Here is a 17,745-nt window from a genome sequence, read left to right as displayed (position 1 = left end):
GCACCTCCTCTGGGACTGTGCCACCCCTGAGGGAGCGCGGCGGGCGCTGCCCGGGGCCTGTTTGCAGCGCCATGGCAACGGCGCGGCGCCCGGAGGCCCAGCCGGGCGAGGCGGCCACAGGCCGAGGCGGCCACAGGCCCAGCCGGGCGAGGCGGCCACAGGCCGAGGTGGCCACAGGCCCAGCCGGGCCCGGCGGCCCCGGAGCTGCTGCCGCCGCTCGCCGGGATTCCATCTCCGCAGGCGGCGTGGGCCGCTCGGGGTGCGGCTGGTGGCCGCAGGATGCGCTCCAAGAGGCTGACCACCGGTACGTCCTCTCAGGTGCTGGGCTGGCTCCGTGCCGCTCGGGGGCTCGGAGCCCACGGTGGCGGCCGCAGGTACAGAGACGGTGACAGTAAAGGGGCGTTTTGAACTGGCAGGTTTAAACTTGCCCGGCAGAATTCAGCACTCCGAAGAGAGAACTTTGCTCCCTTCAAATGGCATCTCTAAAGACAAGATAGTCTCCTAGAATGAATGAGATTTGATTATTCGGGAACACAATTGCATCTTTTTTATTTTATCACGTGGTTTGTAATATTTGCTGTTCAAAGCTTTGAGAGTCTCATACAAATCTGTATTTTCATTAAATGGTGCACCAAGCTTCTGGCAATCGATTTTGCAAAGGAAAGCTGATACAAAGTTAACTGATATGTATGATAAATAGTAGTTAAATAATACTTGAATTATGTTTAAATAATTCTTGTGATGGTTAACCTTTTCATGCACAGGTCAACATTACTGCATATTCTGAGTTTATTTTATTTCTTCAGAGTAAGTTATTTTGTTCCAGAACTCCCAGGATGGTTGTCATGCCTCACTACTTTTTGTTTCTGTATTGTAGTTGTAGTTGAACCAGCTTGATTGTATTACTTGGATAACATATGATATTTACTATCTTTTTTTCAGAACCTCCATGTATAACAGAAGAAATGTTTGTAAGTATGCCTTATAAGCCTTGGTAATTATTTTCATCATGCAGCTATAGAGCAAAAAAAGCAAAAACCCATTTTGGAAATGGTTATCTGTTCTCTCATTTCTTTCCTCTTAAAGTATGCAGTACTGAGTATTTTCTTAAAATTTTGTCCGGCAAAATACTTAGTTTGAAGATAATTAGAAAAAAAAAAGTAACAGGATACTATGGAGAATAAAGATGGAAATGAAAGTGAACTAGGATTAAGGAACGAAACAAACAACTGGAAGGTTCAACGTGACAAGTTTGAGTATCTCCTTACTTTACCTTTTCTGCCTTTTCCTCATAGCTCATTGTAGGATTTCCTTGATTGTCTTGTTTGAAAGGTATATATGCGTGTCCTCAATATATATGTTACCTCAAATGAAATTACACCTTAAATTTTGCAGCTCAGGTAATGTTTGCCTATTCCCTGTTTTGGATGCCTTTGTCACTGTGTATTTTAATATATAAATGTGTTGTTACTGCTTTTGGGAACTTGTAGATACTATTTTATTTATAATGTTTATTACCATAAACAGAACCAACATAAGCATATGTTTTGGACGAAATTTTAGCACACCTTAACCTACAGTTCTAAGGTAGCTTTTCTAGTCATAATTTGGACTGTGCAGCAGGAGTGATGGCACAGGAAAGAATGAAACCAAATGCTTTCTGACACAAAAATCTAAGCTATAGTATTGTACATGCAAGTCCATAACCTATAATGTGCACATACGAAAGGGCAACTATGATTTCAAATGAAGACTGTCTGCAAAAAACCCTACAAAAACCAGAGGAAAATTTATTATGTATAGATGCAGTAAGATCACTTAGCAATAAAGCTGGCATTAATAAGATCATAAACATTAATATCTATTTATCAAGCACTGTGTTTACATTTCTTGCTGATTTATGGGACCACAGAGAATTATATCCTTAGGAAATTAAGAACATGTTACCTGCATACTGCTAAAGAGCTTATACTTCGGGCAATACTAAATCAATTGTTTTGACTAAATCCTTTGAAAAAATAAAATTGTTTCAATATTCATGCAATATTGTCATATCTAGGCCTATCTCGAGATTTATCCTTGTCATTGTCAAACCAAACATGAGGCTAACTATAGCAAGTTTCTAATTGATTTCTTTTCTTAACTGTGTTAAGACTTGTTTCTGGATCTCATTGCCTATCGACATTAGTGAGAGGATTCTCTGTTGATTTCAAAATGGGTTAGACACTTTGGTAAATTCTCCTGTTTAATCAGTGCCCAAACATCTCTAGGACCGTGGCACTGCACTTGCAGTGGGCCATGGGCCTGTGATCCAAAAAAAGCACGAAAGCCTTGCTTTCAGCACTGTCAGCATTTTCTAGGAATGAACGTGAGCTACCTTGCCTGTCCTGTATCAGTCACAACAGCAACCACAAGCGCTAAGGAATAAATGCCGGCAGACTAGGGCCAGACAAACACCATCAGGTCTAGTCCTGACTTGTCATGCATGTTATCTCAGATTTTTTCCTTATCTAGCACAAGCTGTCTCTTATTTAAGTTAGACTGCTGGATCAAGTCTGCTGGATCAAGATGCTGCCTGCCTACATGTGATACCATGTACATTGTGCATAACCTCTCTTTAATGCTATTCCTCACCAGCACAGTTCAATGCTTAAGAAACTTAAGAACGAGAGAAAAGATTTGTGTTACAGCACCTTTGCTGCTATTGGCAAATACATTAGATTTAAGTGTATTCTCTTTGTCTTGCAAGGCTGAAATTATAGAATATTCAGGAAAAATGAAACTATTAAAAATTATTTGTTTCTCATTATGTGTGAAGACCGATATCTGAAGACCAATGGAATAATGTTCCAGTTTTACCCTCTGTTGAATTGAAATGGGGATGGTGGAGATACTGAGTACAGTAAAAGTAAGACTTGGAGCCACACTTTTGGATTTGTCAACAGCAAAAAGATTCAATTTCTAGTTACAGTTTTTGATTCATGTTAGCAGGATTTAAAATGCAGGGGTCAGAAAGGATGCAAAAACACCTGCAGATGTAGTCCTTACTTCTGATGAGGTCAACAGGAAGGCTCCCAGTTCTGTCAGATTCAAACTATGGCATACAGTGCTTGCTTGCTGAGCCAAATTATAGGTCAGTGAACTCTCTTTTATTCCCCAGACATCCCCTAAAACATCCCCAAGCAGCAGTGTGAGAGCAGAAGGTGGCCCTGGTGAAATACTATATTCTTTCTTCCCAAGTGCAAGAGAGAAAGCTACAATGTGGAGAATTTTTAGACTGTTAGCTTATGCACATTTTTTCAAAAATAAATATGCAGATTTTCAGCATCTAGAAGCTGTTTGGTATATGAAGGGTTTATCTGTAAATTTGCTGGCAAAGGATTTACCTTCATATGTGTTCTTTAAATTGCTAAGGACCTTGGTGTGCAATGGCTAGAATATAACAGTGATGCAATTACTATATTCTCAAAGATGGGAAATAATCTTTTGCAAGAGCTTCCTTGTCATATCTCATGGAAAAAATATTGTTTGAGGCAATAGTGCATTCAAACCATGTTAGCACAGATTATTACAAGCCATGCTTTGTGGTTTTGTCTCTCTGTAGGAAGAATTCTTAGCCTCTGATGATGTGCTTGTGGATTACTTTAATGAATTTTTGCGTCTTCCGGTAAGTACCTTACCAAAATCCCTTGCAAAATATGAGAAATACTTTACTAGGATTAACTTAATGCATCTTAGAAAATTTTATATTTTGCAACTTGCTACTTAAATGACTTTTACAATATATCCATAATTTAATGGTAGCTACTCTTCCTTCTCAGTCTTAGTATCAGGAAAAATAGCACAGTGTCTGGACTTCTGGGGACAGATGTTATCTTGCTATTCTACAGAACCACAGAATGGGTCAGGTTGGAGGTGAGCACAGTGGGGTCGTCTGATCCAACCTCCCTGCTCAAGCAGGGTCATCCCAGAGCACATGGCACTGGATTGTGTCCAAATGGTTCTTGACTATTTCTGGTGAGGGGGACTTCACAACCTCTTTGGGCAGCCTGTTCCAGTGCTCAGTCTCCCATGTAGTAAAGTTCTTCCCTGTGTTCAGGTGGAACTTCCTGTGTGTCAGTTTCTACCCATTGCTTCTTGTCCTGTTGCTTAGCACCACTGAGCAGAGCCTGGCATCATCCTCCCTTCAGATACTGATAGACATTGATGAGGGCCCCACTTATTTGTCTCTTCTTGAGGCTGAATGTGCGCAGCTCCCTCAGCCTTTCCTCATGAGAGAGTATGAGAGAGTTGCTCCAGTCCCTTAATCATTTTTGTAGCCCTTTACTGGACCTGCTCCAGTAGCTCCATGTTTCTCATGTACTGAGGAGCCCTCGACCTGCTGGCAGTGCTCTTACTAATGTACACCAGGCCTTCTTGGCTACAGGGACACACTGCTGGCTCATGGACAGCTTGTTGTCCACCAGGACCCCTAGGTGATTTATGTATTTAAATTAATGTAATTAATTATTTATGTATTTAAATCACAGTGCACTAAAATAATATAGAGATTAAAAAGACACATAAATACTTATTTTAAAAGTGTCCACTTCTATTACAATGTCATGACATGACAAAAAATGTTTGTCCTTTTACACTTTTATGGCAATGCATTCAGTGATTATTAATAAACATTTAAGCTCAAGAACCAGCTCCTTCTCTTCATGGCTCTGAAGGTTTCAAAGCTGGCACTCCGCTCTTCTTCCTCTCCCATTTACAGCTAGAAGGATGCAGCCTTCCACTGTATTGAGTGCTGATGCAGTTACAGTTAGACCGTCATACCCAGTACCCTGTGTTGAACCAGTTCTCCTATATTTTGCTCCTTTTGCCTCTCACCAGCCCTGCCTCCCCACACTCTACTGAGAGTCACATGTACAGTCCTGCTTCAGTGTGGCAACCTCATCTGGCTTCATCTTAGTAGTCTTGGCCTTGACTGTCTCCACCCTCTCCATCCCCACACCTTACACCCAGAGTCACTTGCTGGGTGGCACAGGCCTTTCCACAGTGTCACAGAGCTGCCCTGCACCCTGTTCCCTTCCTCAGGCACTGCAGTCCAACAGGCTACACTACAAGAGCACATACTAATTCAACTTGCTTGGTAGGAACCGCTGCCAGCGTTAGGAGAGGGCAGAATATTTCTTGATGCTCATTGGATCTCAGACTTCAGTGAAGCCAGTAATGAAGTAAGTTTAGTTGTGATTCATAACTGAATGATTTGGCTCACTAAATTGAACCAGACACAGCTGTCTCTCTCTCTAAGCCACATCATAGATTTGTGTAAAGGTACACAGCATGGAAATTGCACTACTGAGGAAGGTAGAATGGGCTCCTCATGCCAATTTTTAATCCTAACATAGAATCTGGAGGTATTAACTCTATGTCAGGTATGGGTTTTGTGCACAGCACCAATACTGACTTATTTAGGAGCTCAGTCATTACATGCTTTCACCACACTGCAAGATTCTGAAGAGTATACAAAGCTAGAGAGACACAGATGGAACAAAACATGTGGTGAGAGGGCTGGGTTTTTTATTTCTCCAACACCTCCACTCCCCTGAGTTCTCCCGCATCTGCCTTAGGATATCTGCCTAAATCCAAGCCTAACTACTTAAGTTTTAAACCCAGGCCTTCTTCCATGTGCCAGATTGCTCTTAGCACAGGAATACTGTCCTTCATGCCTTTGCTGCTTATTTGGAAATTATGCTTCAAGTTTTCCCCAAATTGGAGAGGATGGAGTGGGTAAGAAGTTCAGCCTTTTTAGTCTCTTGATCTCCTTGGACATGCACAAATTTCAAGACATCTTTTAGAGGCCAAAATTCTCCTTGGCCTCAGAAGGCTCCTCAGCCCCAAGTCCTGGCGCAGCTCAGCAGCTCTGAACTGCAGCAATTGTCCAGGCACTCCTGACAGCTCTGGAAGCCCACAGAAAAGAGTTCACAGTCACTCCTGAGTAAACACTGTTTTACGCTGGTAATCTTGGTAGGTTTCTAAGATGACGTATGGTCTCTCTTCTACATGTTTACACATCTTCATGAAAACAGATGCTCTGTTAGCTATTTTTAACTGTAATGTTCTCATAATTGGTTTTATTTCGTCTTTGATCTTTTCCTAAGGATTTACCCTCTTCAGGATTAAGTTCTACTAATGCCTTCAGGTCTGTGGTTTGAATACCTTACATTCCTGATTTCCTTCTCCTTCTCAGAAGGCTTCTACTAAAACAGCACATTGAAATTTCCATTGCTTTATTCTTGTTGTGCTTATACACTGTTGCCTGGGAACAGTATTACCCAGGTGTGCTAGTAGTTAGGCAACAAGTTAAACTGAAAATATTGTGAGACTTGATACAAGAAGTCAGGGGGAGCATGTGCTTATTTTAAGAGAGTGCCTCTGCATTGATTTATAATGCACCATTAGCAGATGGAAAATTGTACCACTGGGGATTTGCTATAGCAGCAACAGGTTTTTAATGTGGGGTTTTTTTTGCTTTGATTTACTGTGTATCCCTTATGTGATCGTCTTGTTATAATGACATTCACTGTAATCTGACATAAATATCTAGGTACTCCAAAGAGCTATATACTGTAATAAAGTGTAATTTACAGAAAGAATTTCTGAAATATATAATATGAAAAACCTCGGGAGAGCACTTGTTGCCAGTAGTACAGTGATTTCACAGTAGCAGAAACCAATTACATGACACACAAACGAGTTACACCTTCCTTAGTAACTAATGTAAAATGAAAGATTTAAGGGAAACACTGGCCTGGATACATTTCTATTTCTAGGCATTCAGGCTAGAATTTGATTCTCTGAGCCATGTATTAAAAACATCCAAGGATATATTTAGTCAGGAATGAAAATTCAGAAGCCAGAAATTGCCATCCCGCTCAGTGTTGAAGGCAAGCACAGTAATGTCAACTTCTTTCTCCTGCAGTCTGCAAGCTGCCTGCTACTACTTCCATCCCAAGTCTATGCTGGGTCTTCCCTGTCATTTCCCAGTTACCAGTGATCCTGAGGTTCCTCTTTGCAACCTCAGGGAGTAGCTCTCGAGAAAAAAGTACTACCTTGTGCCTCAACTGAAGCACATTCAGGAGATGTGCTTTGATGATGAGTCCCTGGTTGTTGGTTTCGGTTGCAGCAGAAATCTACTAAGTGACCATAATTTTATCAACTTTAGATTTGAAGAATATTTATTTTGAACATTGTTCTCACTGTAAAAGCTCTCTGCCAAGTAGTCTGGGTTCCAGCATTTGATGCAGGTGATGATTCTGAAAAAAGTTAAAGCCCAAGTAACAATGCTGGGGCTGACCAGTCTTTCTGAAGACAGAATGGTCCTGAAAACCTGAAAAGAATAAAATCTTGCTTGATTTGAGTAGCAGATTACAGAAAGGGCAGAAAGCAAAAAATCAATCCACTCTGCTGCACAGTTCAGGCCTTTCACTTCTTTAAAGATGACTTTGAATAACTCCATACATCAAATCATCGATTCAAGGCATCAGTGCATGCTCACTAGTTTCCTCTTGTCTTTTCCAGGTGTGAGGAGGGAGGCTGCAGTTGCCAATATAATCTCCCTTAGAAAGGCTTTGACAGAAGTAAGGCCATACATGCAGGTTACATTAAGACTTATGCAGAACTAAAACTTGCATCATGTCTTTTGACACTGAAGGAAGCAAATAAAGCATTCCTGACTACATTCCTTATTGATAGTGTGTTTACTCTAAATATTCTTCTCTCTTAGTTAGACTGGGATATGTGATTGTGAATTTTGTCTTATGCATCAACAGAAGGGAAATCCTGGACTCATTAAAGTCAATGGCAGATTTTGCATTGACCATGTGTAGTGTGAATTTTTCCAGACACTTCATAGAGCTGCTTGACTTCTCTTCTGGTGTGGACTCTCACTGACATTTATTTATTATATACACATACCCTTCTTAAGGAAGTTTTGGCAGCACTCCTGGATGAGATCTCTGTTCACTCCCACCCTTAACCTAAGAAGCAGCCAAACTGTGGTCATTCTGTTTCTCTTGGGATCAAACTACGTTATTTGGGTCTGGGATGTGAGAATATTTACACATTTGTTAATTGTATCTGAAGCTTGAGTGTATCTGAAAACCGTTAAGACAGAGAACAGTGAGATTTATATGTCTGATATCCTGGCAACATGGTGATGGATCCTGTTTTGGTTTCTGTTATGGGAGGACTGAGAGAAATTTGTCTTCCCTTCAGTTAAGTGTATAACTTCAGGTTTTAGAATTATGTATTCTGTTTATTTTTCAGCTGAAAATGATATTCAATGTGCAATTGACAGCTAAGAAATTTCTTTGCTGTCAAAAAAGTACATGCAATTGTTTATTTATTTAGTAGTATTGCTGTACCACAATCTGAAAACAGCTTTTTTTTAAGCTTCTTTGCTCAGAGATTTTTCAAAGGTTCTTTGCTCAGAGATTTTTTCTGAAGCTGAATTTGCTACACTGAGTTACATTGGTCATACTGGCTTTGGGGGGAGAATTGCCTGTGAGTGAAACACTTTGCAAAGTCTGTAGACTTCTTATTTGTTGGTATTCTCAAGCCCTTCATCTTATTCATTGTGCTAAATTGATAATGTATGAACCCCAAGCTTCAAGGCTCCTGCCAAACCTGATTTATTTTTTTTTAACATGTTGAGGTATAATTTCTCTGGAGATTTCCCTTTCTATCTTCAAAACACTAAAAATTGGCTCAGACTTAAGAAAATTATACACTTAGTCTTTGGTTAATGTATTTTACTTGTCTGTAAAAAGCCAAAGCACTTGCCAAATGTGGGGTAAGAAAGACATTTCTTAGTATATTAGATTGCCTTGGATAATTTTTCCCTTTGCTTCATAGTGTAGCCTATCATCCACTCCTTAACATAGGCATCTTCACTGAAGAGATTCCTCATTATTGCAATGATGGAATATTGGTGTTGCCATAAACCTCTCTCATTATTGTCCTGTGCAATGTTACAGGATTTTACAGTACTTGACTCCCATTGGAAAAATTTTAAGTTTGCTACAGGTATTGAACAGTTTCTTGGTACATTTTTTTTGTGGCTTGTAATGTGTGGGAATGGTTAGATTGTGTGTTTTGCCCCAGAGTTTTTCGCATACTGAAAGGAAAATGGATTGACTGATCTGCTCTCCTGTATGGTACCTGGGAAAATGTTTCCTACAAGAAATCAGGTGCTGGTGGGTTTTTTTGTGTGTTCCCATTTGATTTTTCTCATGACATTATAATTTTTATTTTTATGGTGGTGAGTTAAGAAGATGAGGAATTATCTCTTCTCTTATTGTGCTTATAAAAACATTCTGATTTATCATTTTAGTTTTCTTAAGTAAGCAAGCTTCTCCAGAAATGCTTGAACTATTCTAAAATGCTTTTATATGATAGTTTGAGAGATAGAGCAATGCTCTATTGGGAATTTGGGATTTGTGCAGAATCATAGATTACTGTCTGGAAGGGACTTTGAGGAGGTCTGGAGTATGGCTTCCTACTCAGAGCAGGGTCAGTGCTTCAGTGCTGACACCATGTTCCTTGGCCCTTTTTTCAGTTGGTCATGAAAACTTCCAAAAGCTAATTCCTCTCAGGACAACCTGTTCCAGTGCTAATCATCTCACAATTATCTTTTTTCTTGTAATCCAGTTGAGACCTCAGTTGTTTCAGATAAGTGGTCTCTTGTCCTTCCACCATTCAGCTCCATAAAAAGCCTGGTTTTTCTGTTCAGTAGTCTCCTTGTAAATACTGTAAGGCTGCTGCTAGTTCTCCCAGAGCTTGGCCTTCAAGGGCAAGTGGTCCAGCATCTGACCATCTTGGTGGTCTTCTGATGGACTTGATCAAGTATGTGAATATCCTCCTTGTACAGGGGATCCAAAACTGGATGCAGTAGTATCCCAGATGCATCCTTACTGTGTGAAGTCTAGTGGCTACTCTGTGACTGACAGAAGAAGTATGCATGCCTTTTGATGTCCCTGAGGATGTGTAACTACATCCAAACCCCAAAAGTCTGGACTAGAACCCACTTTTTTAGTCAAGTATGTGGATGAAGTCTAAATCTTCCTATCCCATCAGTGCATGTTCTTTTGCTTCATTAGTATATTTGTCTTATAAATTATTGGTAATTAGATTCCCAAAACAGCAATACACTTTACATTTTAAAAATTTTCACTAGCATCTATTTCACTACATTAAAGTTGCCGTAGTTTTCTGTTCAGCTAAATAGAATATATATTGAAAAAACCCTAGATCTAGAGTAAGTTGCAAATTATTATATAAAAGTAGATATATGTGATAAACTACTAATGTGTTTGCTTACTTTTCAATTTGAAAAACATGGAACTAAACTAATCTTGTCATGCCTAGTTACATAGACCTTTATTAGGAAATTTGCATTTTGTTTGCTTTCGTTCCACAAGCAAGAGCATTTCAAATCCTAAGAGACCGAAGTACTTTGTTTCTTAGTGTACTTTCTTGTGTTTCTTTTTTTAAAACATGAAGGAATATATAAGGAGGAATACATTTGAAGGCTATTAAGGTTGCACAGTTAGTCACTTAAAAGCTGGTAGCAGCCCAAATTAGGTTTGAAAGCAAACGAAATGTACACATAGCAAATTGGGAGGAGGTCTGAATGTAGAGAAATCTACTACATATAAAAGGTTTTTTAGATACTGTTTGATACATCTGGAAAAAAAAAGCATTAAAACCTGCAGAGCGCCCTGGAGAAAATTAATGCCAAAAGAGGCACAAGGTGTCAGAGAACAAAAACCAATCCATGATTTCAGCTGAAGTTAGGTAACCAACAGACTCATGCGATTCAATGCATGGCCCTGAGCAGTGACGGTCTGATGTCATAGGCACTAATCATGCACTTAAAGCTCTCACATGCTGTGTGCTTTGCCAGGCTGAGCCTCCACAGTGAGACATTATGGGATAAGTAGGGAATGTTGAAACCACATGTTGCAGCCACATGGTTTGATTCTGGGCATTGCTCTACAAGACATTGATCAACAAGGGGGCTTCAAACAAAAGTTACAAAATAGGTGACACTAACATCATTACTTTGGGCTTGTACAGGTGTGCAGAACAATCAAATTGTGCTGTAATGCATTTCTATGTTATGTGTAGCATATATTTAGCATATGTAGAATGTCTATGAATTATGTCTATGTGATATATGAAAAAGTTCAGGGAAATTAAAAATACAGTGCTTGTACAAATAAAATATTCTTATTAAGTGCAGGGGAATGACAACTGTACAAACACCAGGTGGGATCCTGTCTGGAACAAAGCCAAAATGAATTTTGGCACTGGGTCTAGGTGTGGTCAATAGTTTCCTGAGTACTAATGTACTAAATACAACATGCCTTGTTGTCCAGCTGAGTGCAGAGATGCGTATATACTACAGTTCTATATAATTTCCTATTTGTAATTGTTGTGGGTATCCCCTATGACTTCTATAAAATCCATCCATATTTTTCCTCTTCAAGTAAGAGAATTTGAAAGATAGTATTTTAAGGAAATACCTAATGTGAGAGTTTAAAAGATGAAAGATGGCTCTGTCTTGGGGTTTTGTGAATTGACAAAAGTCACAATTACATGGCCAAAATTGGAGTTTGGTGTATCTCATCTATTATACAATATCTGACTGAACTACTGATGTATAATAAAATATACTACAGGACATGGGTTTTGGTAGTTGTTTGACCTACAAGTAACAATATGGTGAAAAGCCTTTCCTACATATGAAAATCTTCAGATTCATCCTCCTCAAATGCATCTCGCATTTAAAAGGTCAGTTTCATTGCTAATATTTTCAAGCCTTGATTGTAGATAATAATAAATGGGAGAATAATACTGGAGATCTGATTCTGTAGTGAGTACATCTCTGTAGGACAGTTACTAAATTCACAGTTAATTATATATGCTAGACATCAATGTACTGGATCTATTATTTGCATGTGAAGGAGAATGGTCTGTGATCTAGAATGAATTCAATTCTTGACAATTAAGCATTGCTGAGATACAAAAGTAAGAATGCTTTGGAAACCTACACAGCAAAAACCAGTATGCAGAAAAATTACTGTTTCAGGCCCCAGGAGAAAGAAGCCTGATAAAACAAGTTTGTATTCTTTAGGATGCTTCTATATGCTAAAAAATACCTTTGTTTAATGACAGTTGCCTTATTACAATACCATAAACTTTCCAAACTTCTTTTGTAGACTTTTGCCCAGCCAGTGAAGTTTAACTCTGATGTTGGGGCTTTTGAAGTAGTTAATTATGCCCCACGACGCCTGGAAAGCCAGTCAAAAAATATTCTACATGATCAGAAACCTCCAAGCCCCATTTATGATGGTCTAAGGAAAGCAAAGTGTGATGGGCAGCTCTCCAAAATGCACAGTGCTTCTCCAGCCTTCAGTATTGATCCAAATTACCACACTATGGTAAGCATCTTATAGCCCCTGAGTTTATATTTAGGTCTTACTGTCGAGATACTGGCAATAGTTATTGTTGTGTTTGGCTTGGTAGCTTGGGAAAAATGTTAATTTATGTTAGGAAAACATAATGATGGGCCAGATTATGCCCTGTAACGCACATGTGTCTAGCAGACAAGTGAATGGAATTACAGATGCACATCCTGTAGCACAGAATTTTGAAGATTCTGTAGGGCAGGGTTCAGCTGTGTGGTCTGAATACTTTTTAATATTAAAAGAAAAAATATTATGACAACAGTTACTTTACTAGTGATCTCTGGAATGTGCAAATTGACTGAAACTAATGCAGCTCAGTCTTTCCTTATTAATTAATTTCCTTGTGTGGCTATGAGCTCATCTGTGGTCTGGCAACACATAAGTCTCTCTTCCATTAATTCCTAAAGGATTTACATGGTTAGCGTCAATTGAAATGGCCAGAAAAAATAATCTTTGGCAAGAAGAAAGCTAAATTAATGGAAAGATGGGTTGGAATTTCGAAAAAAAAATCTGATTTCAGACTTGCTTAGATAGTTTTAATTTTGGTATTTTTACCTGCCTCCTTCCAGGGCCATCTTCAGCACCAAAATAGGCAGGTTAAAATCAGGAGTAGAAGCATCTTACACACCCGAGAGAGTACAAGTCAGTATAATTGGATGTGGGATTTTACCTTTAAACAACAGGTTTCAAGGACAAAAAGTATTTCACTGGGATGCTTGGTTTATTCCTTTCTTGCTTATTTTGCATGGATGTGACTGATGTGACTCCATTTTATTCAAGGCCAGTCTAAGGTCTTGCTACATTTTTTGCAGTGGCTGCTCAAAATGATGTCATACCTGGAAAGCTGAGAGAAAAGCAGGGAATTGTAACAGACTTCTTTATTTCCCAGTATAAGATTAATGATTTTCAGAAAATAAAACAGTGTTGAGAGGGGTCAAAAGGCAATGATGTATAAGAAAACGATACTAATATGATATTGCAATTATCTGCATTTAAACAGGACAAATGCTACAAAAGGACAAGGCCCACGGACATCACTACCATGTTAAATAATAATTTTCACAAATACTTTACTTGAGAGCACCAAAGCAGAAGAGATATTCTTGATTTCTTATTTGCTCTCAGTATTAAACTGAGGAAATGCTGTGTGTTTGTGCAAGTGTGGCTAACATTGCTCTCTGGGCTAACCTCCCATCATTATCATTGTGGATGACCTTTCTTGAGAAATGCAAAGCCATTTCACTGTTACTTTCTTCCTTCATGTGGTCTGGAGAAACTGGGCTTCCGTATTATTTAAGATTTCATTTTTTCCCCTGGGGTGTTTTCCATAGACGGGAAGCATAGTAGCCTTTTGAGGAGCAATATGCCTCAGTACTCTTCCTTTTGGGGGGAAAGGGTAATATTTATTCAAATTTTTGATTCCTCCATTACTGGATGGGTAACATAGATACCTCATCCAGTTCAGCTGGTTCATCTCAAGTCTGAGCTGAACCAGGAGAAGCCACCCCAGATCAACTCTATCAAGTAGTTATGTTCAAATCAAATAGGATTTCATTTTTCAGTCATCAGGTGATGCTGCCTGCTTTGCTTTGCTTTGGCTGCCTTCACACTGACTAAAGAGATTGACAGTCGTTTTGAATGTTACAAAGCTTACAAAAGGTCACCTTGAGTGATCATCAGTGGCAGATGACTTAGGAAAAGGATTTATGACTGGAAAATCCTAGTAGGCCTTTCAGGCTACAGCCCGAATTCAAACACACCTTGAGTAAGAAATACATGCAATTGTATTTTACTCTGTATTTTACTTCCCTCTCAGATTGTTACAAATTTACAGATAAGAAAAAGTTCTCTTCATGTGTGTTTGCACATTTGCAAATCATTTATATGGAAGTGTCTTCTACCGATAGTCAATATCAATGGTGTAAAGTATGTTGGGAAAAAATTCTGTGGACTTGTATAGAATTGATCACAGTTATGGAAAGAAACTGGCTGGCATCCCACATACCTTACTTCAGAGAAACCCCAGTTCAGCAAAGCACTTAAGAATGTTTTTAACTTTAATCAAGGGAAGTTAAACACATGCTTAAACTTAAACACGTGCTAAAAGCTTTGCTGGATTGTGTCCTAGGGAGGCCTAAGGCTGATTGGTTAAGGAAGTTAACCAAGGTAACAAACCCCATCAGATTAAATGTAGCATCTTTCTCTGGGGACAGGGAAAGAATAGAGGAAAGAATCTTTCCATCTGATATGATGTATGATTTTGTGTACCAGCCATGTATAGATGTGAGCATGTTACGAATGATTCAGATAAAGAACTGGGCTGTAAGTCAGTAAATGCATAAATATTAAATACCAAAAGAAAGAGACTATCTTCTGTATTTCAAAAGAACTTGTCAATTGCCAAAAAGAAGCATACACTGTGTGGTTGGGAGTAATTAGTCTCCATCTCCACAAATTACATTGTATGAACCACTGCCAACATAAGCTTTCCCTATTTTGAAATATTTTCTTCTCTCTAAATGAAACCACCCACTTTCTGAGTAATTCAGATTTTTTTAATCCCCTGCAGATACATGTGAGGCAGAAATAACCCTTGCCCCAAATGGAATATTAGCTCATGGAAAGAAAATTTAAGCTGTGATCTACATGAACTGATTACTCGATATAACAAGTAGTATCCATCCTTGCCCAAACTTCACCTGTTTTTATGGACAAGGGTAGTTACTGCATTCTTCAAAATCATTAATCTCACTAAAAAGAAAAATGCATCTCAGATGAGTAAAATACATCATCCCCTAAGAGTGGAAAAAGTACACTATTTAAAAGGAAAAAAAATTAGAAAGTGCTGTGTGTAATTCCTAAGGGAAACAACTATGGATCATTGTGGTCCATAGTCAGAGGTCTTACTCCCTGAGTAAGAATCTATGCATAGAATTTGTGTTAGCTGTCTCTGTGTGGCTTGCTGCTCAACATTTCCCTTTCACCCCCCAAACCACTCATTGAGGGCACCTCTCTTTCTGCTTCAATGAGGCACTGAGGCTGAGACTGCCTGAGCAGAGATTTATTGTGGCATCAAGCCATAACACATGTAGGTTACCACTATGAGAATTACGGTGTGCAATGCAGCTATGCAGTGGTCCAATATGAAAGAATGAGAAGTGATAACTAATTTGATTTCTATTTGTTCAATTTTGGTTTTAATATCCACAGCTCTCTCATTCTGTAAGTATAACTGAAGGGCTCCTTACTCTTCAAATTCTTGAGGAAAAATACAATAGCTCTTATTTATTAAATGTGTTAAAGTCAGAAAAACTAGTAGTTTCCTATTGCAGAAAATTTTTGTGCATCTAATTTTAATTTGAAATTGTACAGTAAAACAATTATTCATACACACATTATTTCTGAAGAAAAAACATTCATGATTTATTACAAAAGTTTTATTCTGCTAGGTGAAGTCAGATTTAGACCTTTTTAGCTTTTAATAGGCAAGTAATTTCCAGCATAAATGCGATGTTCACTCTATATTTGTTTTCCTGAGACAATGCTTCTGTAGAAGGGGGATGGAGAGAATCAGTTACATGGCAAGTAAAACAAGAAAGTCAAGAATACTGCAAACCTTTGGCATTTCTTTTTTAATAGCAACTTGATCAAGAGCAAGCAATTCAGTGGATTAAGAAAGAAAGGCTTCCAGCGTTTCTAGAAAGTGACTGTTACTTTGAATACAGGTATGCAATCTTTTATGCTGTCTTTCAGTTTTAAATTTGTACGTTTTGCTCTTCTATTTAATTAATCTAGGTGGTATTCTTAGAGTGGTTTTGCCCCCATCTTGTCCTGTTTGCTTTATTGTAGCTTTTTAGTGATCTGGATAAAGTAAAGTCAGTGACTTTTTTCACTCATCATTCTTTAATTTTCCTTGACCATGGATTACATCCTATAATACACCATTACAAAGAGAGTAAGAATGGGATTTACTGATTTCTAAATCTCTGTTCCTCAGCGATATCATGGTAGCAATGCATCTTTCACTAATCAATATGTAAGCCATATAAGCAGAAGTTATGAATCCATGAAATGAATTTGGAAAAAACCAGCAAGACTTTTTATTTCAATTACTGGTTTTGTGTCTTTGGGCCTGCTGTCAGAGTTCCTTTAGCAAAGTTCTCTGTGGGATGTCATGGCATAGCTGGATGATTTAAGTTTATATGTTATAAACTTGGAGTGTTTTTCCACATGTCCCTTCAGCAGATGTTCAAGAGATCCAGTATGCTTTTTTGGAAGGATCTACCTCTACATCGTTAAAGGCTGTGTCTAGATGCAGATAATTGTCTCATGTTTCAGGGGCCCAAAAGGAGAGACAGCCTGGCAGTATGGTTCACAAAACTCATGTTTGCTGATTGTTATGGCAGAGTGGTTTCTAGAGTATAGACTTCTACAGTTAAAAAATTAAAAATGTTTTTTATTTTTGGTAACCTGGAGACTGCACTTAAGTTCAAGGGGGAAAGGTGTGCAAAGAACAAGCAAACTGTGAGAGTCTTGAATTTTACATTTATTAACAGCCTGCTTCACACATATCTGGGCCTCATGAAACAATAACTGATCTTCTGCTATAGCAAACTGTTTGATGAAGCAGAGTAACCAAGAGACTTGCATAAAACTAACTTAAGGCATGTACTTAATTTCAATTGACATGAGTAGTTCAAGAGGCTTTTCTGAATCACAATCAAGATCAGTTCAGATGCTAAAAGGGAAACTGGCTTTTAAAGATGAAGACACCCTAACCCTAGAATTAAATCCTAGTTGACCTCCAATAATGGGCACAGATAAAACTGAATATTCACTTGGTTGTAGGCTCAAATGTAGGCTTCATCTTTCCTTCACATGTGACTTGGTTGGCTTTGTACTTCTTTCTAACTTAACTAAATTCTGCCTCAGTTCTTGAGCCCAGAGCATCCTCACTATTGTTGTGTGGTTCTAAGATTGCCTTTCCTGAACATTACAAGGTTCACGCTAACACAAAGAAGCACTGGAGTACTGTTCAGTCCTATGAAATCCTCATACAGCAGCCAGCTGGACATGAGAGAGGCAGCTGTCTTGTTATCATCTGCAAGTTAGATTAGTGTGATCAGTGCTGTGGTATTACTGCTGGAAGATTGCTTGTGTCAGGAACTGGAGATGTAGTAGCTGGTAGTGATACAGGGCTTCTGCAGTCTGGGAGAATGGTTCA

General features: G+C 38.8%; 1 protein-coding gene across 9 annotated transcripts in view; it reads left to right on the top strand.

The window, feature by feature from the left end:
* The first annotated feature begins 117 nt into the window (after window positions 1-117).
* Window positions 118-17,745, top strand: part of RGS22 (regulator of G protein signaling 22) — a 67,693-nt gene continuing 50,065 nt past the window's right edge. For 3 of the 9 annotated variants that reach the window (XM_085053297.1, XM_085053304.1, XM_085053305.1), the window contains exons 1-5: window positions 119-304; window positions 943-971; window positions 3,605-3,667; window positions 12,273-12,494; window positions 16,161-16,246. In XM_085053297.1, the coding sequence (XP_084909423.1) occupies window positions 280-304; window positions 943-971; window positions 3,605-3,667; window positions 12,273-12,494; window positions 16,161-16,246 (425 nt within the window). In that variant the 5' untranslated portion in view covers window positions 119-279. Of the gene's footprint in view, window positions 375-942; window positions 972-2,991; window positions 3,134-3,604; window positions 3,668-10,956; window positions 11,128-11,981; window positions 12,173-12,272; window positions 12,495-16,160; window positions 16,247-17,745 lie in introns of those variants that run through there. The other 6 variants (XM_085053299.1, XM_085053300.1, XM_085053296.1 and 3 more) reach the window with 6 other exon arrangements.

The sequence above is a fragment of the Lichenostomus cassidix genome, chromosome 2, assembly GCF_008360975.1.
Source record: "Lichenostomus cassidix isolate B80296 chromosome 2, HeHo_3.0, whole genome shotgun sequence".
In the NCBI taxonomy this organism is placed as follows: Eukaryota; Metazoa; Chordata; class Aves; order Passeriformes; family Meliphagidae; genus Lichenostomus; species Lichenostomus cassidix.
This window is presented reverse-complemented; position numbering and strand designations above follow the sequence as displayed.